The 26502-nt window shown below is 52.9% G+C and overlaps 1 protein-coding gene across 4 annotated transcripts in view; it reads left to right on the forward strand.

The window, feature by feature from the left end:
• Positions 1–26502, forward strand: part of LDAH (lipid droplet associated hydrolase) — a 1444635-nt gene that overhangs the window by 489762 nt on the left and 928371 nt on the right. For all 4 annotated transcript variants that reach the window (XR_013596100.1, XM_078647724.1, XM_078647725.1 and 1 more), the window contains exon 4: positions 3036–3205. Coding sequence is in view for 3 of the 4 variants with exons in the window: in XM_078647724.1 (XP_078503850.1) it covers positions 3036–3205 (170 nt within the window). In the remaining variant the exon portion in view is untranslated. The remainder of the gene's footprint in view (positions 1–3035; positions 3206–26502) is intronic.

The following is a 26502-nucleotide window of genomic DNA, read 5'->3' on the forward strand; positions in this document are numbered from 1 at the left end:
ACATTTGTCGGATTCCAATTTTATTCATATGCTGATGATACTCAGCTAATTATTTGCCCGGAAGAGGTTCTTGACTCCCTTCAAGATTGCTTCAAGTGTTGTATGGTAGCAGTCACCTATTGAATGAATGCCAACTCACTGTCTTAACTCTGATAAAATGCAGTACATGGTAATTGGCAGCCTCTCCTGTTTGTCCTCATCTTGGTGGCCTCATTCTATGAGAACTAACCCTTGCTCAGCCATTAATGCTTGCAGTCTTTGTCATGAATATGTCTTTTGATTCCCACATCCAGAAACTTACTTTTACCTGCTTCCTCATTAGGAAAAAATGTTTTAAAAAATTGCTTCTCATTGCTTCAGCTTTTGGGCAAAACTTGATCCAATTGCTCTTATTAGTAGATTGGATCATTGCAATGCCTTGTTTTTGGAACTACCCCTCTTTCGGACTTCAAGGCTAGAACTCATCCAGAATGTGACAGCCGGATTAATATTGACATCTTTAAATATTTTAGCATTTGTTCACATCTCAATACACTGCATTGGCTGTCCATTCAAAAGAGATGCCTTTTCAAGGCGCTCTGAATGTCACAAGGCGTCCCAGTCGTCCACACATGAGAGCTATTAATCTTTGCATTTTACTAGGTATCATGCTCCCAGACTTCTGCACTCCTCTACTCCCTATCTGGTCTCTCTTCTGAGGTTTTGCAGAGCTTGCCTTGAAAGATAGCTTTCTTGTGATTACTTGGAATAGTCTGCCTTCATCGCTGCAACGGCTGACATCCGCATAAATCTGGATGGAGAAGACGCAGTGGGCCTCAATCTCCTTGAAATCTCAACCGTGTTTGACATGGGCTACGAACCCATCCTAATCCAATGCCTAGGCGATATCGGAATCCAAGGAAAGACTCTGATAGATCTGTTCCTTCTGGGCTGGAAGGACCCAGTCAATTAGCCTGGTGCCATACACCTCGGACGTCTGCTACCTCATCTGAGTTCCGCAAAGATCCTCCTTGACCCTTACGCTCTTCAACGCTTAGATGATCCATCTAGCCAGCATCAACTGTTCTCATGACATCAATGTCCCCTCCTACGCTGATGAAGCACAGCGCATTTTCTCCCTCACGGACAAGAAGCCCAATACTCGGATCAAGTTTAATACTGGCATGACTGAAATCGACAATTGGATGAAGACCAACTGTCTGAAGATGAACTGTGACAAGACCAAAGTTGTGATCGTTGGCCAATAGAGCTAGGACCAACACAAAATCCTCAACACCCACGCCAAGAATCTCTGGATCGTGATCAACAGTAAACTCGACATGACCACCCAAGTCAATGCCTCATTCTTCCATATCCTGAAGATGCTAAGGAGGATTTTCAAATGGTTCTCAATCAGCACCCAGAAAACCATCATGCGCACCCTCCTCAGAAGCTAGCCGGACTATGGGAACACCCTCTATGGCGGATCAACAAAAAACTCACCCGAAGGCTGTAGACCATTTAGACTTTGGTGGCCAAAATCACTCTCAACCTCTCATGCCCACACCTGAAGGAGATCCACTGGCTCCCCATACACAAATGAGCACAGTTCAAACGCCTCACCCACACTTTCAAGGTACTGCATAACTGGCCCATCATACCACAAGAATCGTATCTGTTTTCACAAACCTTCCAGATGCCTCCGCTCTTCTAGACTCCTACTTGCACACATCTCTTACATACAGTAAACTTGTCCCGGAGGGCCTCCTCCTAAAACATGGAAAGACCTGCCACTACTCATAAGAGCCTCCTCTTCACTTCTTGAATTCCGTAAGAAGCTGAAGACCTGTTTTTTTTAGTAGTTCTACTAGGCCATTGATTTGGCTAGACTCACACCTGCTCAGCACCAGGATATCATCCTGGGTGATAGTGGTCTCTATAGATCTGGATAACACATACCATAACAAACCATATGCTCAGGACCCATTCTATTTAGGTAACACAAAGCCTTGAAAACCCATTGGTTTCAATAATCTCAATGCACTTTCAATTATAGTCTATAGCGCCAGGGCACCCGCAGGTATATGTGTGCTCTACAAAACCCATAATCAAATCAAATCAGTAGTAGCAGTGGCTCAGTGATTGGAGTTGCTTGGATTTATGAGAGACTGTATATACACAGTGGCTAAGTGTCGCCAGGGTTTCAAAGATAAACACTGTTGTAGTTAAATTATTAGGTAAATAATAATTCTCACTGCTGTTCATATAAGAGGTAGCTAACCAGGCAAATGGAAGGGGTGACGTCTTCTCTTTGCCATGAAACTGTGAGTGCCATAGTTAGGAGGAAGGCACAGGAACAGCCCCTGATAGGGATTTCTGTAGCTCCTTTAACACCAGTACTGAGTTAGATTTGTCTCTATGGCCCCTGAGTAGAGGGAGAAAGTTGTGGAGCAGCAGTCCCTTTTATATTTTCGTTTAGTTTGTTTAGAGAAGTAGGGTGTGCATATGTCCATGTATACAAAATAATAGGTAATCTTGGAATTCCCACTGACTGAATCTCCCCCCTACACCAGGTGACATCTGCTTTTGTGAGACCAACTGGGATCGGTTGAGATATTTTTGTGATGTCAAATGCAAAAAAACATTAGAAGCTCAGAAGTACAATACTTGTTTAGGATATTATTTCACTGAAACATGATGTGCTGATCCATCATTTCTATGTTTACACTTTGGTGTACTGCATTTTATTTCATCCGCGAGTTGATTGAATATTGTTCATGATCTTAATGTTTGAGAATGCTTGTCCTAGGATGAAGTGTGATGGTAATCATTAAGACAATATTTTGCGCTCTGCAGCAGCTAGACACGGTTATCTCCAAGAATGGGGCTGATCATTGTTTGACTCAAGGAACTTAGCAGAAATGCATCTACCCTCGATGTATTTACATTTTCGATCCTCTTATATTTGTTTAATAGTTTAATATTCAGTATTGAAAATCAGAGGAACTCTAATATGAAGCAAATAATTACACAGAACATCTTCAATATTTTGACAGATACTGAAGAAAAAGAGCCAGATGATGTTTTTGGACTTAATGGACAAATAGAACACAAAATAAGGTTCCTCAAAAAGAATGTGCCGAAAGACATGGCGTTGGTGCTGATTGGTCATTCAATTGGTTGTTACATCATTCTGGAAATAATGAAGAGACTACCAGAACTTAAGGTAAGCTAACTTTCAGAATTAATATTAATTGAAAAGATTCTTGGGTGGAACAGTTGCATCATACTTAATCAAATAGTCTCTTACAATGTGATTCTTACATTGTTCTATGTCATGATATTGTATTGCACAGTCCTAGTGTTAGGAATTTACCAATCCACATTTGAGGATCCTGGAGACTTTTAGGTATAAACAGAAAAAAAGAAGTATGATGTCAATCCACTATTTCATGATCAATGTTCCTATTCTCTATTAGTCTCATAAATATCTGTTGATTTATGTGCTGCATAGTGTCAGTCACTACTGTTTACTTGAGGTTCAGGCGCACCTTCCATTGAAAAGGACTTTGTTTTGATTAGCCTATAACTTTGACCCCCATCAACGGATCTGCACCAAATTTGGCACTCACTTAGTCTAGTCAACAAAGGCCTGACATGGCAATTTTTTTGCAGTTCCATGCAGGGGTAAAAGGTTAATGGGGGCGGTCAAAAAAATGTGGTTTCCCACTTTAGTTCCCATGGGATGGTTTGCTCCAACCTACAGTTAAAACCACTGTACAGATTAACACCAAGATTGGCATACATTTCTGTCTTTACTTTTGTTGGTTTGGGATAAATCTGTTTAGTAGCTTTAGGTATCTAAGCTTTTGAAAAAGGTGCCCAGTGGGCTTGATTATGTTAACAATTTAGTACATCTTGTAAGTTGAAAAGCCATTTTTTGATTTGCTTATAACTTTTGCTATCGTTATCGAATATACATGACATTTGGAAGACATATAATATGGTAACATTTTGAAATCTGTGTAGATCAATCTGGGGTAGTTCACAACAAAACAAGTGTTCATGTGCTAATAAGTTCATGTGATGACGCTGTAAAAAAAATTGGCAGAATCTTGAAAGGATTCGTTTTTCACTGATATGTCAGGTTTTGTGCCAATCCATCAGGGGATACAAAGTTAAATGGATGGTTCAATAACGTTTTCATTTGCTTAGATAACCTTGGTGCTGTTTGATGAATCTACATTCAGTATATCAGACAGTTAGCAAGTTACACTAAGTGTAGGTAGTTCAGGTCTCTTGAAGATCCAATGGAGGGGAAAAGTGCTGTATCCAATTGATCACCAGGAAGCAGTAAATTATGGAGATGCTATACCTCTACCTCAGCAGCTCATGCACCAACTGACAGGAACTTCTGGCTTAGACTCCAGATATACACTGCAACAACGACCCCCCGCGTGACCCCACAACAACCCGCGCGACCCCGCGACACCCCCCCACGTGACCCCCCGACAACCCCCCCCCGCGTGACCCCGCGACAACCCCCCCCACGCGTGACCCCGCGACAACCCCCCCCCCGCGCGACCCCGCGACAACCCCCCCGCGCGACAACCCCCCCCGCGACAACCCCCCCACGTGACCCCGCGACAACCCCCCCGCGCGACCCCGCAACAACCCCCCCCAACCCCCCCTGCGACAACCCCCCCATGACCCCGCGACACCCCCCGTGCGACCCCGCGACAACCCCCCCGCAACCCTGTGACAACCCCCCCTGCGTGACAATCCCCCCCCCCCCCGCGCGACCCCGCGACCATCACCCCCGCGTGACCCCGCCCCCCCCGCGCGACCCCGCCCCCCCCCCCCGCGACAATCCCCCCCCGCGACAATCCCCCCCCGCGCGACCCTGCGACAATCCCCCCCGCGCGACCCTGCGACAATCCCCCCCCGCGCGACCCTGCGACAATCCCCCCCCCGCGCGACCCTGCGACAATCCCCCCCCCGCGCGACCCTGCGACAATCCCCCCCCGCGCGACCCTGCGACAATCCCCCCGCGCGACCCCGCGACAATCCCCCCGCGCAACCCCCGCGACAACCCCCCGCGCACCCCGCACCCCCCCGCGCAACCCCGCAACAACCCCCCACGACCCCCGCCACAACCCCCCCCCGTGCGACCCGTGAAACCCCCCCGTGCGACCCCGTGACAAAACCCCCCCCGCGCGACCCCACGACAAACCCCCCCCGCGTGACCCCACGACAAACCCCCCCCGCGTGACCCCACGACAAACCCCCCCCGCGTGACCCCACGACAAACCCCCCCGCGCGACCCCACGACAAACCCCCCCCGCACGACCCCACGACAAACCCCCCCTGCGTGACCCCACGACAACCCCCCCCCCACGCGACCCCACGACAACCCCCCCCCACGCGACCCCACGACAACCCCCCCCCACGCGACCCCACGACAACCCCCCCCGCGCGACCCCACGACAACCCCCCCCGCGCGACCCCACGACAAACCCCCCCCGCGCGACAAACCCCCCCGCGCGACCCCGCGACAAACCCCCCACGCGACCCCGCGACAAACCCCCCCCCGCGCGACCCCACGACAAACCCCCCCCCCGCGCGACCCCACGACAAACCCCCTCATGCGACCCCGCGACAACCCCCGCCGCGATAACCCCATGACAACCCCTGCCGCGATAACCCCATGACAACCCCCCCCGAACCCACGACACCTCCCCCGCGCGACCCCCGACACCCCCCCAACAACCCCCCCCACGCGACCCCACGACACAACCCACCCCCCCCCCGCGTGACCCCACGGCGCGACCCCCCCGCGACCCCACGACACAACCCCCCCCCGCGACCCCACGACAACCCCCCCGCGCGACAACCCCCCCCGCGCCACCCCGCATCAACCCCCGCCGCGATAGCCCCATGACAACCCCCCCCCGATAACCCCATGACAACCCCCCGAACCCACGACACCTCCCCCGCGCGACCCCACGACACCTCCCCCGCGCGACCCCACGACACCTCCCCGCGCGACCCCACGACACCTCCCCCGCGCGACCCCACGACACCTCCCCCGCGCGACCCCACGACAACTCCCCCGCGCGACCCCACGACAACCCCCCCCCGCGCGACCCCACGACAACCCCCCCCGCGCGACCCCACGACAACCCCCCCCGCGCGACCCCACGACAACCCCCCCCCGCGACCCCACGACAACCCCCCCCCGCGCGACCCCACGACAACCCCCCCCCCGCGCGACCCCACGACAACCCCCCCCCCGCGCGACCCCACGACAACCCCCCCCGCGCGACCCCACGACAACCCCCCCCCCGCGACCCCACGACAACCCCCCCCCGCGCGACCCCACGACAACCCCCCCCCGGCGACCCCACGACAACCCCCCCCCCGCGACCCCACGACAACCCCCCCCCCCCGTGCGACCCCACGACAACCCCCCCCCCCGTGCGACCCCACGACAACCCCCCCCGTGCGACCCCACGACAACCCCCCCCCGTGCGACCCCACGACAACCCCCCCCGCGCGACCCGACAACCCCCCCGCGCGACCCCACAACCCCCCCCGCGCGACCCCACAACCCCCCCGCGCGACCCCACAACCCCCCCCCCGCGACCCCACAACCCCCCCCCCGCGACCCCACAACCCCCCCCCGCGACCCCACAACCCCCCCGCGCGACCCCACAACCCCCCCGCGCGACCCCACAACCCCCCCCGCGCGACCCCACAACCCCCCCGCGCGACCCCACAACCCCCCCCGCGCGACCCCACAACCCCCCCCGCGCGACCCCACAACCCCCCCCGCGCGACCCCACAACCCCCCCGCGCGACCCCACAACCCCCCCGCGCGACCCCACAACCCCCCCCGCGCGACCCCACAACCCCCCCCGCGCGACCCCACAACCCCCCCCCGCGCGACCCCCAACCCCCCCCCCCGCGCGACCCCACAACCCCCCCCCGCGCGACCCCACAACCCCCCCCCGCGCGACCCCACAACCCCCCCCGCGCGACCCCACAACCCCCCCCGCGCGACCCCACAACCCCCCCCGCGCGACCCCACAACCCCCCCCGCGCGACCCCACAACCCCCCCGCGCGACCCCACAACCCCCCCCGCGCGACCCCACAACCCCCCCCGCGCGACCCCACAACCCCCCCCGCGCGACCCCACAACCCCCCCGCGCGACCCCACAACCCCCCCGCGCGACCCCACAACCCCCCCCCGCGCGACCCCACAACCCCCCCCCCCGCGCGACCCCACAACCCCCCCCCCGCGCGACCCCACAACCCCCCCCCCGCGCGACCCCACAACCCCCCCCCCCGCGCGACCCCACAACCCCCCCCCCGCGCGACCCCACAACCCCCCCCCCGCGCGACCCCACAACCCCCCCCCGGCGACCACCCACAACCCCCCCCCGCGTGACCCCACAACCCCCCCCCCCACGCGACCCCACAACCCCCCCCCCGCGACCCCACACACCCCCCGACCCCACCCCCCACACCACACCACCCCCCGACCCCACCCCCCACACCACACCACCCCCCGACCCCACACCACCCCCCGACCCCACCCCCCCCCGACCCCACCCCCCCCCCCGACCCCACCCCCCCCCCGACCCCACCCCCCCCCCCCGCGCGACCCCACCCCCCCCCCGCGCGACCCCACCCCCCCCCCCGCGCGACCCCACACCCCCCCCGCGCGACCCCACACCCCCCCCGCGCGACCCCACACCCCCCCCGCGCGACCCCACACCCCCCCCGCGCGACCCCACACCCCCCCCCGCGCGACCCCACACCCCCCCCGCGCGACCCCACACCCCCCCCCGCGACCCCACACCCCCCCCGCGCGACCCCACACCCCCCCCCGCGCGACCCCACACCCCCCCCCGCGCGACCCCACACCCCCCCCCGCGCGACCCCACACCCCCCCCGCGCGACCCCACACCCCCCCCCGCGCGACCCCACACCCCCCCCCCGCGCGACCCCACACCCCCCCCCGCGCGACCCCACACCCCCCCCCCGCGCGACCCCACACCCCCCCCCCGCGCGACCCCACACCCCCCCCCCGCGCGACCCCACACCCCCCCCCCCGCGCGACCCCACACCCCCCCCCGCGCGACCCCACACCCCCCCCGCGCGACCCCACACCCCCCCCGCGCGACCCCACACCCCCCCCCGCGCGACCCCACACCCCCCCCCGCGCGACCCCACACCCCCCCCCGCGCGACCCCACACCCCCCCCCGCGCGACCCCACACCCCCCCCCGCGCGACCCCACACCCCCCCCCCGCGCGACCCCACACCCCCCCCCCGCGCGACCCCACACCCCCCCCCGCGCGACCCCACACCCCCCCCCGCGCGACCCCACACCCCCCCCCCGCGCGACCCCACACCCCCCCCCCGCGCGACCCCACACCCCCCCCCCGCGCGACCCCACACCCCCCGCGCGACCCCACCCCCCCGCGCGACCCCACACCCCCCCCCCGCGCGACCCCACACCCCCCCGCGCGACCCCACACCCCCCCGCGCGACCCCACACCCCCCCCCGCGCGACCCCACACCCCCCCCGACCCCACACACCCCCCCCGCGACCCCACACCCCCCGCGCGACCCCACACCCCCCCGCGCGACCCCACACCCCCCCCGACCCCACACCCCCCCCCGACCCCACACCCCCCCCGACCCCACACCCCCCCCGACCCCACACCCCCCCCGACCCCACACCCCCCCCCGACCCCACACCCCCCCCCGACCCCACACCCCCCCCCGACCCCACACCCCCCCCACCCCACACCCCCCCCGCGACCCCACACCCCCCCCGCGACCCCACACCCCCCCCCCCGCGACCCCACACCCCCCCCCCGCGACCCCACCCCCCCCCCGCGCGACCCCACCCCCCCCCCGCGACCCCACACCCCCCCGCGCGCGACCCCACACCCCCCCCCGCGCGACCCCACACCCCCCCCCGCGCGACCCCACACCCCCCCCCGCGCGACCCCACACCCCCCCCGCGCGACCCCACACCCCCCCCCGCGCGACCCCACCCCCCCCCCCCGCGCGACCCCCACACCCCCCCCGCGCGACCCCACACCCCCCCCCGCGCGACCCCACCCCCCCCCCCCCGCGCGACCCCACACCCCCCCCCCCGCGCGACCCCACACCCCCCCCCGCGCGACCCCACACCCCCCCCCGCGCGACCCCACACCCCCCCCCGCGCGACCCCACACCCCCCCCGCGCGACCCCACACCCCCCCCGCGCGACCCCACACCCCCCCCCGCGCGACCCCACACCCCCCCCGCGCGACCCCACACCCCCCCCGCGCGACCCCACACCCCCCCCCGCGCGACCCCACACCCCCCCCCGCGCGACCCCACACCCCCCCCCGCGCGACCCCACACCCCCCCCCCCCCGCGCGACCCCACACCCCCCCGCGCGCGACCCCACACCCCCCCCGCGCGACCCCACACCCCCCCCGCGCGACCCCACAACCCCCCCCGCGCGACCCCACAACCCCCCCCGCGCGACCCCACAACCCCCCCCGCGCGACCCCACAACCCCCCCCGCGCGACCCCACAACCCCCCCCCGCGCGACCCCACAACCCCCCCCCGCGCGACCCCACAACCCCCCCCCGCGCGACCCCACAACCCCCCCCCGCGCGACCCCACAACCCCCCCCCGCGCGACCCCACAACCCCCCCCGCGCGACCCCACAAACCCCCCCCGCGCGACCCCACAAACCCCCCCCCGCGCGACCCCACAAACCCCCCCCCGCGCGACCCCACAACCCCCCCCCGCGCGACCCCACAACCCCCCCCCCGCGCGACCCCACAACCCCCCCCCCGCGCGACCCCACCCCCCCCCCCGCGACCCCACAACCCCCCCCCGCGCGACCCCACAACCCCCCCCCGCGCGACCCCACAACCCCCCCCCCCGCGACCCCACAACCCCCCCCCCGCGCGACCCCACAACCCCCCCCCGCGCGACCCCACAACCCCCCCCCGCGCGACCCCACAACCCCCCCCCGCGCGACCCCACAACCCCCCGCGACCCCACACCCCCCCCCCCGCGCGACCCCACACCCCCCCCCGCGCGACCCCACACCCCCCCCGCGCGACCCCACACCCCCCCCGCGCGACCCCACACCCCCCCCCCGCGCGACCCCACACCCCCCCCCCCCGCGCGACCCCACACCCCCCCGCGCGACCCCACACCCCCCCGCGCGACCCCACACCCCCCCCCCGCGACCCCACACCCCCCCCCGCGCGACCCCACACCCCCCCCCCGCGCGACCCCACACCCCCCCCCCCCGCGCGACCCCACACCCCCCCCCCGCGCGACCCCACACCCCCCCGCGCGACCCCACACCCCCCCCGCGCGACCCCACACCCCCCCCGCGCGACCCCACACCCCCCCCCGCGCGACCCCACACCCCCCCCCGCGCGACCCCACACCCCCCCCCGCGCGACCCCACACCCCCCCCGCGCGACCCCACACCCCCCCCGCGCGACCCCACACCCCCCCCCGCGCGACCCCACACCCCCCCCCCGCGCGACCCCACACCCCCCCCCGCGCGACCCCACACCCCCCCCCCGCGCGACCCCACACCCCCCCCGCGCGACCCCACACCCCCCCCCGCGCGACCCCACACCCCCCCCCCGCGCGACCCCACCCCCCCCCCCGCGCGACCCCACACCCCCCCCCCGCGCGACCCCACACCCCCCCCCCGCGCGACCCCACACCCCCCCCCCGCGCGACCCCACAACCCCCCCCCCCCCGCGCGACCCCACAACCCCCCCCCCCCGCGCGACCCCACACCCCACCCCCCGCGCGACCCCACAACCCCCCCCCCGCGCGACCCCACAACCCCCCCCCCGCGCGACCCCACAACCCCCCCCCGCGCGACCCCACAACCCCCCCCCCGCGCGACCCCACAACCCCCCCCCGCGCGACCCCACAACCCCCCCCCGCGCGACCCCACAACCCCCCCCCCCGCGCGACCCCACAACCCCCCCCCCGCGACCCCACAACCCCCCCCCCGCGCGACCCCACAACCCCCCCCCGCGCGACCCCACAACCCCCCCCGCGCGCGACCCCACAACCCCCCCCCGCGCGACCCCACAACCCCCCCCGCGCGACCCCACAACCCCCCCCGCGCGACCCCACAACCCCCCCCCCGCGCGACCCCACAACCCCCCCCCCGCGCGACCCCACAACCCCCCCCGCGCGACCCCACAACCCCCCCCCCGCGCGACCCCACAACCCCCCCCGCGCGACCCCACAACCCCCACCACCCCCCCCCCGCGCGACCCCACAACCCCCCCCCCCCGCGCGACCCCACAACCCCCCCCCCGCGCGACCCCACAACACCCCCCCCCCGCGCGACCCCACAAACCCCCCCGCGCGACCCCACAAACCCCCCCGCGCGACCCCACAAACCCCCCCCCCGCGCGACCCCACAAACCCCCCCCCCCCGCGCGACCCCACAAACCCCCCCCCCCCCCCCCCCCGCACGACCCCACAACAACCCCCCCGCCACCCCACAACAACCCCCCCCCGCGGGACCCCACGACACAACACCCCCCCCCCGCGGGACCCCACGACACCCCCCCCCCCGCGACCCCATAACCCACCCCAATTTCCCCCCAGCGACCACTTAACCAAACCCCCCATCACACCATGGTACAAAACCATTATCTTGAGGATGCTAGATAGAAATTCTATAATGGCTGATATTTTATTGTCTAAAAAAATCTGATATTTTCTTCAACACAAAATGGCCTCCATTGTCTGAAGCCATTTCTCTGGAAAACCCTTCCCTCAAGAAATTTTTATAAAAGCTTGTAACTGCCCTCAAAAACTGTTTTAAAAAAATGTATAACTGCATTTGGTTGTGGTTCAGACATGAACTACACCTCTCATCACTTGCTATAGTGATCAGCTAGTACCACTGCAAACTTTATATTTACCCAGTAGTTCATGAAACGTCCCACAAAATGGACTGCTAGTTTAACCGATGGTCCCTAAGTCAATTCCACTGGGTGTCTAGTTTGAAATCTTCAAACTGGTAGACCATACCACACAATCCTACTTTGCCAAGCTAAGCATCCATAGACAACCATCAAAATGTAGGTCTAATTCTTCTTTTAGTAATACTTTGACCTCGATGTCCCCCACGCCTTAGTTCAGCTGGTACCAGCATTTACTTGGGCCATCCATTGACAATTTCCCGAACAGCCTGTATTTCTTAATCCTCCTCTATTGTCTTCTTCAGTGAAACCTCACAATTGACAGACATCTATAGCAGCAACTAATAACTTTATGTATTTATGTATGTGTATGGTATTTGTACAGCACAAACCTAGCCATAAGCCAACAGAGCACTCTACATGGTCAAAGCATAAAGTCAATGAGTAATAGGAGCGGAAGCTGGGTTATGGGTGGTTAATGCATTGTGATGTAGAGTTCTCTAAAAAGGTAAGACTTAAACTCTTTCGAGAATTGGAGCAGTGTTGGACCAGTCATGATGGACACTAGGATGTTGTTCCACATCCTATGTGCATAGATGGAAAAGGTCTGCTGTCTTCTTTTTTTTCCTTATCAGACCGACGTTCTCTCAGATTCATAGACAAAGGAGTGTTTGACAAATAATTTGACATCCCCCTTCACTATATGTGTTGGACTGCGTAATTGTACTAGAATGTCTTCCAACACAATCTTGTGATACTAGGAGTGTGACCTTCATTAATAATGTTATCACTCAAAATGAAAATCAGATTCTTTATGGTGTGTCACCAACAAGAACGTTCTTTATCACAAAAAACTTTATAATCTGTCAGGTACCCAACAACACAGAGTAAGAGAAACGGCTGATAATATTCGGAGGAACTATGCACCTCATAGAAAAGGTGTCCAACTTTAGGATCCCAGCAGTGTTGGTAGGGCTTGATGCAGAGAAAGCCTTCGACAGGGTTGATTGGAATTTCCTGTTTCTCACGCTGGAGCTTTTTGGATTCGAGGAGAGGTTCATTAAAATGATCAGAGCTAACTATGGGGTCAGTGTTCTAGAGTCCAGGTGAATGGGTTGAGCTCGAGCCCCTTTGGACTGGGCCGTGGCACACACCAGGGGTGCCCCTTTTCCCATTGCTGTTTGCCCTGAGCATCGAGCCGCTGGTGGCCCGGCTCATGGCAGCAGCGGAGATTCAGGGGTTTGAGTACGGGGGGAGATGAGCATAAAGTTTTGTTGCTGAACTGAAGGATTTCGAGAAGGCCGCAGGCTTTAGGGTTAACTTGACCAAATCTTCCGTGTTGAACTTGACCTTGTCGGAGGCGAAATGGCGTTGATTCAGGGTGAGTCCCCATTTGCGTGGGCCAAAACATACACGCATTTAGGAATAGAGATCACGCCTCCCTTAGAAGGGCTGTTCAAAGTGAATTTTCCGCCTTTGCTGGCTCATGTACAGCAGGAACTGAAGAGGTGGAAGCCGCTGTTTATTTCTTGGCTGGGTAGGATAAACTCAGCCAAGCTGACAATATTTCCCAAACTGCTGTACCTGTTTCAAGCGTTCTCTATAGAACTAGAGAAGGACTTTTTACCAGGGTGCGCTCCTTGATCCTGTGGTATATTTGGCAGGGGGGGAGGGCCCGCCTTCTCTTCCGAGGAAGCTGGGAGCTGAGGGAGGGATGGCACCACCGGACTTTGGGCTTTACTATGAGGCGGCACAGCTGAGAGTGATATCGGAATGGTCCATGATGGAATCGGATAAGCACTGGCTCCACATGGACTGAGCAATAGTTTGTAGAACAATCTGGGACGTCCTCTGGAAGCCCAAAAAAAGACAGACCTCTCAATGCCTTAAGCACCCCCACTCGAACCCCACTCAGGATCTGGGATGAGGTGACTCGTAGCCAGGGATGGACCTTTTTCCGGGTAAGCACTGGCTCCACATGGACTGAGTAATAGTTGGTAGAAAAATCTGGACGTCCTCTGGAAGCCCAAAAAAGACAGACCCCTCAATGCCTACTTAAGCACCCCCACCCGAACCCCACTCAGTATCTGGGATTAGGTGACTCGTAGCCAGGGATGGACCTCTTTTCCTTCCCCATACACTTCAACCAGGAGTTTCCACCAGCACTAAAGGCAGGCCTGTACGATGCTTGGTGGGGGGTGGAGGGGTGGCCTGGTGATTTCAAACCTGTTCCATAATTTTGACATTCTCACTTTCAAAAATTGTTAGCGTGACTTTAATGTTTTACCAATGGAACGCTTCCACTACCTGCAGCCGAGACACTGGGTACTTCATCCACCTGTAAGGGAGGCGGCTACCCGTGAGAAGACCCTGATAGAATCCTTTGTGGGCAGGCACTACAAGAGGGGTAATTTCTTATCCTTATAGCCTTCTGGTCTCCACAATGATTACACCGAAACCGCGTTACATGCACTTTTGTGAACAGACTCTGGGGAGAGAAGTAACGCCTGGGGACTGGAAACACTTATGGACAGATCTCACGAAGCACAATCATTCGATAGACTTACGAGAGGCGCACTACAAGACAATGTGCGACTGGTATCTGTATCCTACTAAACTCAAAAAGATCTTTCCCCTTACATCAGACCTTTGTTGGAGGGGTTGTGGCATACTGGGAGACTTTCTCCACATCGGGTGGGCCCGCCCTTCCATTAAAGCTTTCTGGAAGGAGATCCTGGCACAGATGAAAGAGCTTCTGGGGTATCCATTACTGAACACAATAGAAACTACCCTTTTAGGATTAAGAGATGACGCTTTGGAACACCAAACGAGGGCGGATAAGGCAATCATGTGGGCAGGGTTGGAGGCGGCCAAAAAGGCCATTTCAGCTAATTGAAAGAGGAAGGAGGCACGTATATTGGCACAATGGCACTCATGACTGTGGAGAATATTCACGATGGAACTAATGGCAGACATCTTAAGGGATGACTATAAAACATTTGAGTATAAATGGGGTTCCCTGGTGAAATACATCATGAAGGATCTCACGATGGCGGTCTGCCCATCTAGGCTAAGAGGCTTACACCTGTTTCAGTTTTAGGGCACCCATGGGGGTCCCCTGTGGAGCTTTAAGCCAGCATTGGCAAGGGGGTTCTTTCGGGTAGGCACACGGAGGGAGGTCGTCTCATTATGCATAAGGATCCAGTAGCGAATAAGGATATGTCAGAATATTGCTTCTCCACCTCAAGGGAGGTGGGTAGGAGGAAGGAGGAGGGGGGTTTGAAGTTATGTTAATGTAATTTTTTAGCACACTAAGGCTGGCAAAAGCAAGTGTATACCGTTGGTCTTGCACCTTCGGAACTGTGTATTTGTTAGCTGGGGAGGATGCAAGCGGGATAAAAGGTGAGGTTGAGTGCTTGTTTGTATGAAGCTGGAAAATGTGTTCAATAAACAGATGTTTGACCAAAAAAAAATAGTAATGTTACCATTCAAAAAGAAAATAATTCTTTATCGTGTGTCACCAACAAGAACGTCCTTTATCACAAGAAACTTTTACATCTGTCAGTTACCCAACAACACACAGGTAATTCTCTTTGGATAACTGAATACGACTTTTCACTAGGCCATATAACTCTAGATGCAAATCTTAATGTGTACATATCTCACACTCTCTCTCTGTACATTCATGTCACCACACCCACATTTACTGGCATCTACAGTCACAACACTGTTTGTATAATCATAAGGAGATAACACATTCTCAAAGCTATCTTGTTTCATAGTCTTAAATTCCGACTCGCACATCATTCAATATATAACCCTTCTTCATAGGCAAGGATCTCAAGTTCTCAGTCTTCACTGAAAAAGCCTGAATAAATTTAAAATAGAACTCGCATACTTCCAAAAAGGGAATTATTTTGTCCCTTTAGGAGAGAGTCGGTGCTTGAAGAATAGCTCCAACAAGACTAGGATAAGGCTTCACCCCTTTCTTCAGCAAAATGTAATGTATCTTTGCTTGCTACTATGACTGCCTCATTTAATCTGGAAAGAACACTTTTTAAAACCACCTCATTTTCTAAATTATCATATCCAGCGATCAAAATCTCATCTTGCAAGGCAGCTGTGCCTTTCATGACTAGCTTAATTCTCTGAAAGATAGAGGGGGAAGATACTAATCTGTAAAGCATACTCCTGAATTGGAAAGAACTAACTGGTGATAGAAATCCTGTAAAATGTGTAAATGATGAAGCCAACACAAACTGGTGATATTTGTAAACCAGGTCAAACTTGCTGGAGTGCCTTATGCTAGCAAACTTGGTTAAAATGTCACCAGTCCTTGGCAACGGATGCAAGCCCATCCATATCTTTTTATTAAAGCTCCTGAGGTCCACCCACATTCCTAATCTGTCATTTTTCTTGCATGTGACAACCAAAGGAGAAAGCTGTAAAGATGACTCATTTGGTTCAATTGCGCCATCTTCATACAGTTCCTTGAGCTCATCTGCAAGATCTTCCCTAATACTAAATGCAGACCTTGTGAAATCTACTCTCCCTCTGGCTATGGCGAGTCAGATTTCATTACAAGACAGGAGGCTACATTATGCATTAATCCTTTTAATGCAGCTCTCACACAGCCGCTTACGTCACAAAGGTAAGAACAAGAATTAGGTGACATCATAGTATCCATAAAGGCCAGGTGCCAAGGGAGATCAGCCTCTTTTAAATGCGGCTCTCAAACAGATAAGTTGCCTTTACTACTCCTTGTCTTTACTAATGTTAATCCTTGATATTGATAGTTCTTTATTACTGCTTATTGCTTTGCCTATACATATGTATGATACTGCTTATATATATGCTATACACCGCTGGTGCTCGTGCTGATCCCCATAGGGGCTTGTTTGTTCCCAATTACCGGCGTTTGTGTTACCTTCGCTGTAACCCCTCCCCAAGACTTCCAATTTTCGGTTGTCTTCCCCGCACCGTGTGTCTTCCCTGTACCCCCCAGGCCACTCGATTTCACCCGCCTTATACACCGCTCACGGCTCCCGTTTATTTCTAACATCGGCCCTTTAATAATGCCTTAAATTCTAAAATGGACTTCACCTGCTTCTTAAAACGCACCCCGCTGCCCGTTTCCCCTCGCGCTGTGTTTCCGATACCATCCTGGTATCTTGCGGCGCCTCGCGTCTCCCGCATTAGAGGAATGACCCTCGGCAGCAGCGGCGCAACGCCCCCTGCCTCCTAAGGGTCATTCCTCTTCTCCCAACATCATCACTGCCTCGAGCACGTCAGTTGCTGTGAGGCTTTCCTAAGGTACCGACGGACAGCTGCTCTGATCAACTCCTTAGCATAACCTTGCCCAAATACGTCCATAGGGCAAACGAAGGCATTCTCTGGCAAGCGCAGGCACAATTTTACATTAAAAAAAAAAAAACGTGGCATTTATACAGATAAAAAAAAAAAAAAAAAAGGGGGAAGATAAGAGGCAGGTTAAGCCTTCTGTTTCTATTATCACTAAACAAAATGTCAGATATGGAGAGCGAGGATGCTACGGCTTCCTCTCCCTCTCACAATAGTGACGCTTTCAAAAAGTTTCTGAAAAAGGAAATGAGAGCATGCATGCTCGATACCTTTAGCGAGGTAATGTCTCGTAAGAGGACCCTCAGCGACCTTGGGCAACACCCTAATGACCCTACAAAGCTCAAAGCACCTAGAAAAACGATCTTCAATGCGACGATCTTCAATTCCCTGGACACTCTCTGGGGTCCCTTCGACTTGGACCTCTTCGCAAGCAGGTTGACCTTCCAACTTCCCCAGTACTTAAGCTGGATGCCAGACCCGGGTGCTCTAGCTGTGAACGCTTTCCTCCAGCCTTGGGCTCCCCTTCGCCCTTACGCCTTTCCCCCCTTTGCGATGATTCAGAGGGTTCTTCAGAAGGTGAGACAGGAACAATGCTCCCTTGTTCTGATAACCCCTTTTTGGCCGTCTCAAGCCTGGTTCCCCACAGCTCTGGAACTTTCTTGCGACGTTCCCTTCTTGATTCCCGCGACTCAGGGCCTCCTCCTAAACGCAGACGGAGAGGATCATCACCTGGTTGTTTCAGGGAGTTTGAACCTGCTTGCCTGGAAAGTGTCAGGCAATCTCACCAACTGTCTGGACTTTCGTCGTCTGCTCTCACTCTCCTCGGAGAGTCATGGGCACCCGGAACCCATTACAGATACAATAACATCTGGAAGAAATGGTCTAGTTGGTGCTTGGAGAGGAACCTGGATCCCGTGGAGGCTCCTATAGTCTCTATTGTTAATTTCCTTGTTGAAATCTACGATAATGGTCTCTCCTATAGATCAATTAATTGTTTTAGATCTGCAATTTCAGCCGGCCATGCTCTTCTCAATGGTAAAACGGTAGGTAAAAACGTTATTATCTGCAGAGTTCTTAAAAGCATTCGTCTTAAGAGACCCCCTCGTCCTAGATATCAATCAGTTTGGGATGTTAAACTATTGCTTGATCTTTTTTGTTCATGGCCTAATAATTCTCTCCTTAACAGGAAATGTCTCTCTATTAAGCTTGCCTCTCTCTTATGTCTAGTTTCTTGTCGCAGAGTTTCTGATGTCAAAGCTCTCGACATCTCTAATAGATGTTACGACATGTTTGGTGTTAAATTCGAAATATTTAGAAGAACTAAAACCATGTCTGATTCTATCTTTTACCCTCGTTTTGATTCTCACCCAAAACTATGTGTTGTTGATTGCATGAAGGTATACGATTCCAGAATGTCTAACCTTCGTCCTCCTGGTGCAAATCAACTTTTAGTTTCTTACGTTAGTCCCTTTAAACCCATCTCATCCTGCTCTATCGCTAGGTGGGTTAAAATTGCTATGAACCTTGCTGGTATTGACCTGTCTAAGTTCGAGGCTCACTCTCTCAGGAGCGCTATGGCCAGCAAGTCTTTCTGGTCTGGTGGTAAGTTGGATGCTATCCTTAAATCCGCTGATTGGTCTAACGCAAACCCATCTCATCCTGCTCTATCGCTAGGTGGGTTAAAATTGCTATGAACCTTGCTGGTATTGACCTGTCTAAGTTCGAGGCTCACTCTCTCAGGAGCGCTATGGCCAGCAAGTCTTTCTGGTCTGGTGGTAAGTTGGATGCTATCCTTAAATCCGCTGATTGGTCTAACGCCTATACTTTTGCACATCACTATTGTAAACCAATTGAACATGTTTCTGATGCAGTTATTCAAGGCTACCAACATGCATAATGTAGCCTCCTGTCTTGTAATGAAATTGCGATTCTCCTATTGACATGACCAGAGAATCTGGATTTCATTAAAGACACGGAGGCTAACATTATCCCTCCCGTCCCTCCCTGAGGATAATTGTGAATTGTTATTTAATCTGGTTTACAATTATTTAATCCGTTTTACAACATTTTCATACTCTCTTATTGTGATGTTTTTGTTCATGCTTCTCATGAAGACACTTTCCTTCCTTCTCCTTGATTTACCTCGTCTTTCCATTTCAGACAATTCTAACTGATGAATCTACTTGGAATTCAAGATGGTCTCCAGCTCCTCATTCAAGTTCAAGCTTTGTTCCTCCGTTTCAACTTCTCCTGTCACTCGAGGCATTTAAAAGAGGCTGATCTCCCTTGGCACCTGGCCTTTATGGATACTATGATGTCACCTAATTCTTGTTCTTACCTTTGTGACGTAAGCGGCTGTGTGAGAGCTGCATTAAAAGGATTAATGCATAATGTTAGCCTCCGTGTCTTTAATGAAATCCAGATTTTCTGGTCATGTCAATAGGAGAATCGCAATTTCATCAGGGCGACCTATTTTTAGACCCTACTCGCCCGATCTGGCGAGCTGATAAATAACAGCTGTTCTGTTCACACACTAAGTGAATGAGCCATAAAGATGCTTTGAAATCTTGTTTTTACCTTGTAACATTTGCTCTGCAGTCCGAGACAGATGTCAAAAGTCAATTTGTCTTCCTGCATTTTCTTTTATTTCTCTAACTGTGAAGTTAGAGGATTTTGTAAAGTGAACTGTGTGACAATCGTGCTGTGCAAAGCGTGTGCAATGAAAGGCTGTAGGATGGCTGGTTTTTTTCTAACACAGCACTGAAATAGCTACTAATTGAACTGTACAAACTTTTCAAAATAAATGTCAGTAGTTATTCAATCTAACCTAGATGATGAGGGGTGTTGCCCTGAAACCGGTCTCAAGATGCTTGTTTCCGGTTCAGGTAAGACCTGGCTTAGCAGTTCGGGCTGGATTGTTCCCATGAGGCACAGGATCAAGGCTGATTTGCATATAGCTGGGTCTGAACTGAGGTGGCGAAGTGAGCTAAAGAACGATGATGTATTTAACCCAGATCTGTGTCTGGGGGTGAGTGTCTGAAAAGTTTCATCACGCAGTCCATCATCTCCTTATGTTTGCTTTGTTCGCCCTAAGTTGGCAGTGTATGCCCAGACGCGGGTCCCTAGCTCACGTTGCCACTGGATTCAAGCTAGCCTGACTGATGAGCGGTGCTACCCTCAAACCGCTTTCAGGATGCTTGTTTCCGGTTCAGGGAAGACCTGGCATGGCAGTTCTGGCTGGACAGTTCCCATGAGGCGCAGGGTCAAGACTGATTTGAACGGAGGTGGAGAAGTGAACTAAAGAACGATTATGGATTCAACCCAGACCTGTGACTGGGAGTGAGTGTCTAAAAAGTTTCAGCACTCTGTCCATCAGCTCCTTGTGTATGCTCCGTAGTTAAAAAGGCACAATTTTGTATTTCTGTGTTGCGAAAAAAGATTTTCATAGGATTAAAACAAATCAGATAAAACAGGGCGAAGTGCATGTGATAAATATATTTGCTGAAACAATATTTCCAAACATTGTTTGTACACTATATAGTTGTGTCAGTAAAACTGCATGTTAGTGGGAACATTTGTGACAATTTCAATGGAAAATGTGCTGTCTGTAAATGACAGTGCACAACTACATCATGCTTTAGCAATTTATGTATTGAAAGTGATTTTTTAAACATGAACTGAGAAATATTTATGCGTCCTTCCTGATTACTATAATGTTAGTGAACTAAGAGGCTAGTCAGGGGTCATGTGTAACCTATATGTGGACTTGATTCTTCTAATGGATGAAGCAAACGTTTAGTCTAGTAAATCAAAAAGAAGGTTTTTTTTACAGCAGAAAAGCTGAAACTCGCATATTTGAAGCTGCATCTGATAATGAAGAAAAAGGCGGCTCCATAAAATACAGTATTTGTCTATGTTCACACAATTTGAGACCAGTTTATAGGTCAAGTACATTACAGTTAGGTCAAGTAGATTACTCATGTTACTAGACCTCATTTTGGGTCCCAAATCGACCAACAATTTAAGAGTTTTACCATCAAGAATAATGTCAGTATGAGGCCCAATGCATCTGTCACAAGCTTCTTTGACAACTAAGCCACATCTTTAGAATTATTTGTGCCTCCATCATAATCGTCTCTATTTGTTGAACTCTCAGTTATACTACTAATCTTTAATGCCCTACCTTGACAGACCTCGGCAAAATTTCCCAATTTACCACTATTCTGGAATGAGCTAGTTTTGCTTGACAAACATGACAACCTGGAATGTGTATATACTAAAACAGTCTTTTCTTACTAACTCTTTGGATGAGGCTTGGATTTTTTTTTAATTGTTTTTGTTAAGATTTCAAATTGTTTATACATACAACAAATATCGCTTCTCCTTCAACCCTCAAATTGTGTCCTAATGTCTTCTTTGTCCTAGACAATATCTGTTTCCTCTGTTGCACCGAAATATTTTGTGAATCTCCTAACTAAAGGTTTCTACTTATTCTCCGGTGACCTGTAAAAAAAAAAAGGGGGGGTTGGGGTGGTAGGTTTAAACTCTGCATTTTTGTGTATCAAACTGTTCGATAAAAGAGTAAATGGTGAGTGAGGATAAATTGTAGACTACATGATCCATTGTCTAATTCGCTCAACCTAATCAACCAGTCGTAACAATAATGCATCATTCGAAGGTCAGCGTATCACAGATAGTGAGTCATGCAATCCGCAATTGGTGAAGGTGACCATATCACTGATAGTGAGAGACACACAGTCTTCAAATGGTGAGCGCATCACCAGTAGACTGCAGTCTAAAGTAACCTTAACTCATACTTGAATAAACAATGCACACCAAATAATTGTCCAACATGCAGTGTAAAGTTATAATTAGGTGAATATTTCACTGCTCAATCCTAGATGGTAGTATATATTCCATAAGTTTATTGTGACTAACAAAGAGTTTGTAGCTGTGTTCTGTATTCTTGATGTGTCTCCCACCTCAATGCATTGCTGCCCGATACAAAATGGTGGCATGCTGATATTTGGTAAATCTAAGTGTCGTAAACTCCATGCCTCACGCACTTCAATGCACTCCAAACTAATTAAAGAAAGATGCACGTTGGCCCTTGTCATCCTCAATTTGCCATCCCATTACTCACATTATGCTGGGACTAGAAGTGTTTCATGTGGCTACTGGAGCTGTGTATTTCATAACTTTTGTAGATAGAGTTGTTGCTCACCACCGCAAAGCCCACAACTCATGCACAGCAGTTTGACTCAAACTTCCAAAAATAGGAACATAGCAAGTCCAATTCTGTTTTTTCCGCCTTGCAGCCTGAAATAACATCCAACACTTCTACGCCTACCCCTGTCTGAACAGCGAGCAAGGTGCTCCGCTCTCCTTAGTTTGTCCATAGTATCCCAAGAGACCACCCGCAATTACACCTTCACTTCAATTATGGATCGTGTGTTGATGATACTCGTCACCCAATATTGTCATATTCAGTGATCGTTATGAAACCGGTATGTCATGGATATATTTTAATCACTACCACAGCCCTTTACAGCTCCAACGCCAATTGCAGAAAGTTTGGAGCAATGACCCAAACAATGCATCACCATAATACAAAACTTAAGAGATGCTCAAAAATAATTTTTATTTTCTTCTATTCTGCAAAAGTTTGACATGCCCATTTTTGTGCAAATCTGTGCAGGGGAAAAAAAATCAGTGAGTGGGAGTTGAATAAAGGTGTGCTCTCCCATTTTGCCTCCCATAAGAAATTTTGTTTGGGCTTATAGCCAAACTGCTGAAAGGATCTACACCAAACTTGCCATGAAAGTAGAACTTCATTCGGAAAGCATGCTTTTGTTGGTTTGATGTTAATCCGTTCAGTTGTTTTTGAGATATAGATGTTTAAAAAAAAATAGCAATTGGAATGTAAAGGGTTAACACGTTTATATAGTTCTGTGTTTAGGATTCCCATATCCTCTGCAAGTCAAGAACATCTAAGGACTTTGATTTGATGAGGAGCCCGGAGTTGGCTTGGTGCAGGCCAGTACCTGCAACTAACGCATGCTACGCACAGTCTTAAGGCCTGGTGCAGTGAGCTTTGATAATTATGTACATAATACAAAACAGTACATTGAAAAAAATGCAGTTAAAAACCGAAGTGAGTTATGCTTTTAGATCGAATGTGGCAATGTTTTTAAAGTAAATATTTGGATTTTTTAAAAATATATATATATACATCTACGTGTTATTGCCGAAAATAACTTACATTCGGTTTGTTTAATTTTTTTCATATATATATATATATATATATATATATATATATATATATATATATATCTTTGTGTGTGTGGTTTTTTCACTGAAAGAAACAAAGGTTGAAGTAAAGTTATAGTTAGCTCTAGTTATATCACATTAGACGTTCACTTAAACAGATATAGAGTGAAGTATGGTTACGAATTAAAATAAAAACAAATGAAAATTTGAAGTTAATGTTAAGACCACAGTCAATAACTCGCAGAAAACAAGCTCCCTCTGAATTTTGACCATACACAACGGGGGTTGACCGCAGGCCAGGCCCTGAGTTCATCTTGCAACCTATGGGACAACACCCACTGTGCAAAGAGTTAACCTGTGTGCAATGAGTCAATCACACGGCACAATCGTATCGCAAAGACTGGACTGCTGCCAGGCCATGCTCTCAACCTGATGCTTGTGACCATTGGCCAAGTGCAGCAGCAGTGCACTGAATACTTTTAGCCCCCTCTTTTTCCTCTCAGGATTCATAAATCCTGGAGTCTCCCAGGGTCCAGTGAATCCTATAATAAGAGTACTTTTTTATCATTAATCTTACTGCCTGGGGGTCCTTTTGGGTCCCACCACAGGGGACTGAAGGTCAGAGTAGGTTCACTAAGCCTTTGTATGCCCCTTTTAGGTTGAGCCTGGGCATCACATGCGCTGCTCTGCGAAGCATGCTGTATTCAAATATGGACTTGTAGCTACGCCCATATTTTTCATTGGCGTGTGTCATTGTCCTTTGTAAATGCTGGCTACTGATTTGTTAATAGACTTGTTAGTCCCTCCTTAGTACCGCCTCGTCTTCATTTGTAACCTCCCATGAGGACTGGCCTTTTTTCTTATGTTGTTAGACAGTATGTCATATATGTCAGTAAGCACTATTTTCTTTAACCCCTTGCGTGTGGCACGAATTTTCGCGCTGCACGGGGTAGTACAGATTGGGTGGGATTCGGACTGCCGGGGGCCATCCTGCTCACAAGCTGATCGTGACAGCTCCCGGCCATCGCGAGCATGCAAGGGGTTAATGAGTTTCTCCTACTGCAGAGACAGCATGCTTTCCTGCAACATTCAGTGCGCTAGGCGCCCTTTTACTTTCCAAGCAGCCCAAGACAATGGTGGCCGCATCTTTGAAGTGAATAGGTCTCGAGTTTACAAGAGTGTGAGCTATTGGCATTGTAAATAGCAATGCCTTTTATTTATGTGTTAATTATCAAAGCAGATCAATAAAAGGCATTGTCATTTACATTGCCAATAGCTGAAACCCTCGCAAATGCGAGACCTATTGCATTGCAAATGCTTGTTCTTTCTATTGTCCCCAGCACTGAGTTGAGTGTGTCTGTTAGGTTATGGCTGCCACAGCAGAATATTTTGGTGACATTTAGTCAGTCACTGCATTACTGATTTGTGAATCTGCAATGCCCAGCGGGAGGGGAAAAAAATCCTTATCCAGTGATGTGCCATTCCTTTTTTTTTAATCATTCATACATCGTCTATGGATTTGCAAATCTGTAGAGTATGCGTGCATTAACGGTTCAGATATCTCGAAAATATAACCTCTTTTCCCCCAGAACTGAACACTTTTAAACACTAACCGCCTGATTCATCAAGCTAAATTGCACTCGCAAAGGGCAAGATTCTCAGAATCTTGCCTTTTGCGAGAACAATTTTTGCATTTGGGATTCATCATCCCAAATGCAAAATTCGCTATTTAAGAATTCGCACATTTGCGAAGAATTGAATTTAAGGAATCTCTATTTGAGATTCCTTAAATGCAATTCATGAAGCATTTTAAAATTGCGAAATTGCAATTTTGGGCCGCTATTTACCGAGAGGTCAGACCTCTCGGTAAATAGCAAAAACTTAGAAAAATGCATTTAAATGCATTTTTCTAAGTTGCATGTTACACACACACATGTCCTTTGGACATGTGTGTGCGCAACACCTGTTTCAATTTGCATTTAAGGGGTGCTACAGGGTGTCCTTTGGACACCCCTGGCACCCTTTAAATCGCTATCTTATTTGCGATTAGCTAATTGCTAATCGCAAATAAGGAATAACTCCCCATGCATTCCTATGGGCCTTTTGGCCCATAGGAATGCATGGGGAGTTATTCCTTATTTGCGATTAGCAATTTGCTACTCGCAAATAAGGAATGTGTAGGAATCGCTATTTATTTAGCAATTCCTACATGAATCCCGTTTAGCAAGTCCTTAATAGCGATTCGTTATGAATCGCTATTAGGGGCTCGCAAAACGGGAGATTGATGAATCCGGCTGTAATTTCTCTAAAACTACTGAATACCTTAACACCAATTCAAGCTAAGGCAGTTCCTTGAGTATAGTTCTATTTACATTCCATATTTAGTGTCATTATAGTCGTTTTTTCTGAAATGATGAGGAAAGAATGCAATGGGAGTTATAATGTGAAAAGTCACTTTTTGGAACCCCTCCATGTGTTTTTCAGGTGCCCGCTAGATGGATCTGCAAGAAGCTTGTAGTAAGTAGATTTACACATTTTTGGGGTGGGAAATGTAGATTAGCTAGTTATTAAGAAAAAAATCCTTTACAGTGGAAACGCTGACCCTACTACAAAGGCTATTTACATATATAATATAAAAAACAATCTAACTGCAGCAAGCAGGCTGCTTCGCGCCTTGCGATGTTGGTACAATCGAAGGCTTTCTCCCCGTCAGGAATCCAAAAGAGTCTGCAGTTCCAATACAAACACAGAAGCCACACGCCAAATTTCCATACACTGGTTTCAAAGGAACACGACGCGTTGTGGCCAATTGGTAGCCGTTGTCAAGTTAGAGTAGCGCCCATCCATCGTAGAAATATACATTGTTGATTCATAAACATAGGAGACATAATCAACGAC

The sequence above is a fragment of the Lissotriton helveticus genome, chromosome 6 (genome assembly GCF_964261635.1).
Source record: "Lissotriton helveticus chromosome 6, aLisHel1.1, whole genome shotgun sequence".
Taxonomy (NCBI): Eukaryota; Metazoa; Chordata; class Amphibia; order Caudata; family Salamandridae; genus Lissotriton; species Lissotriton helveticus.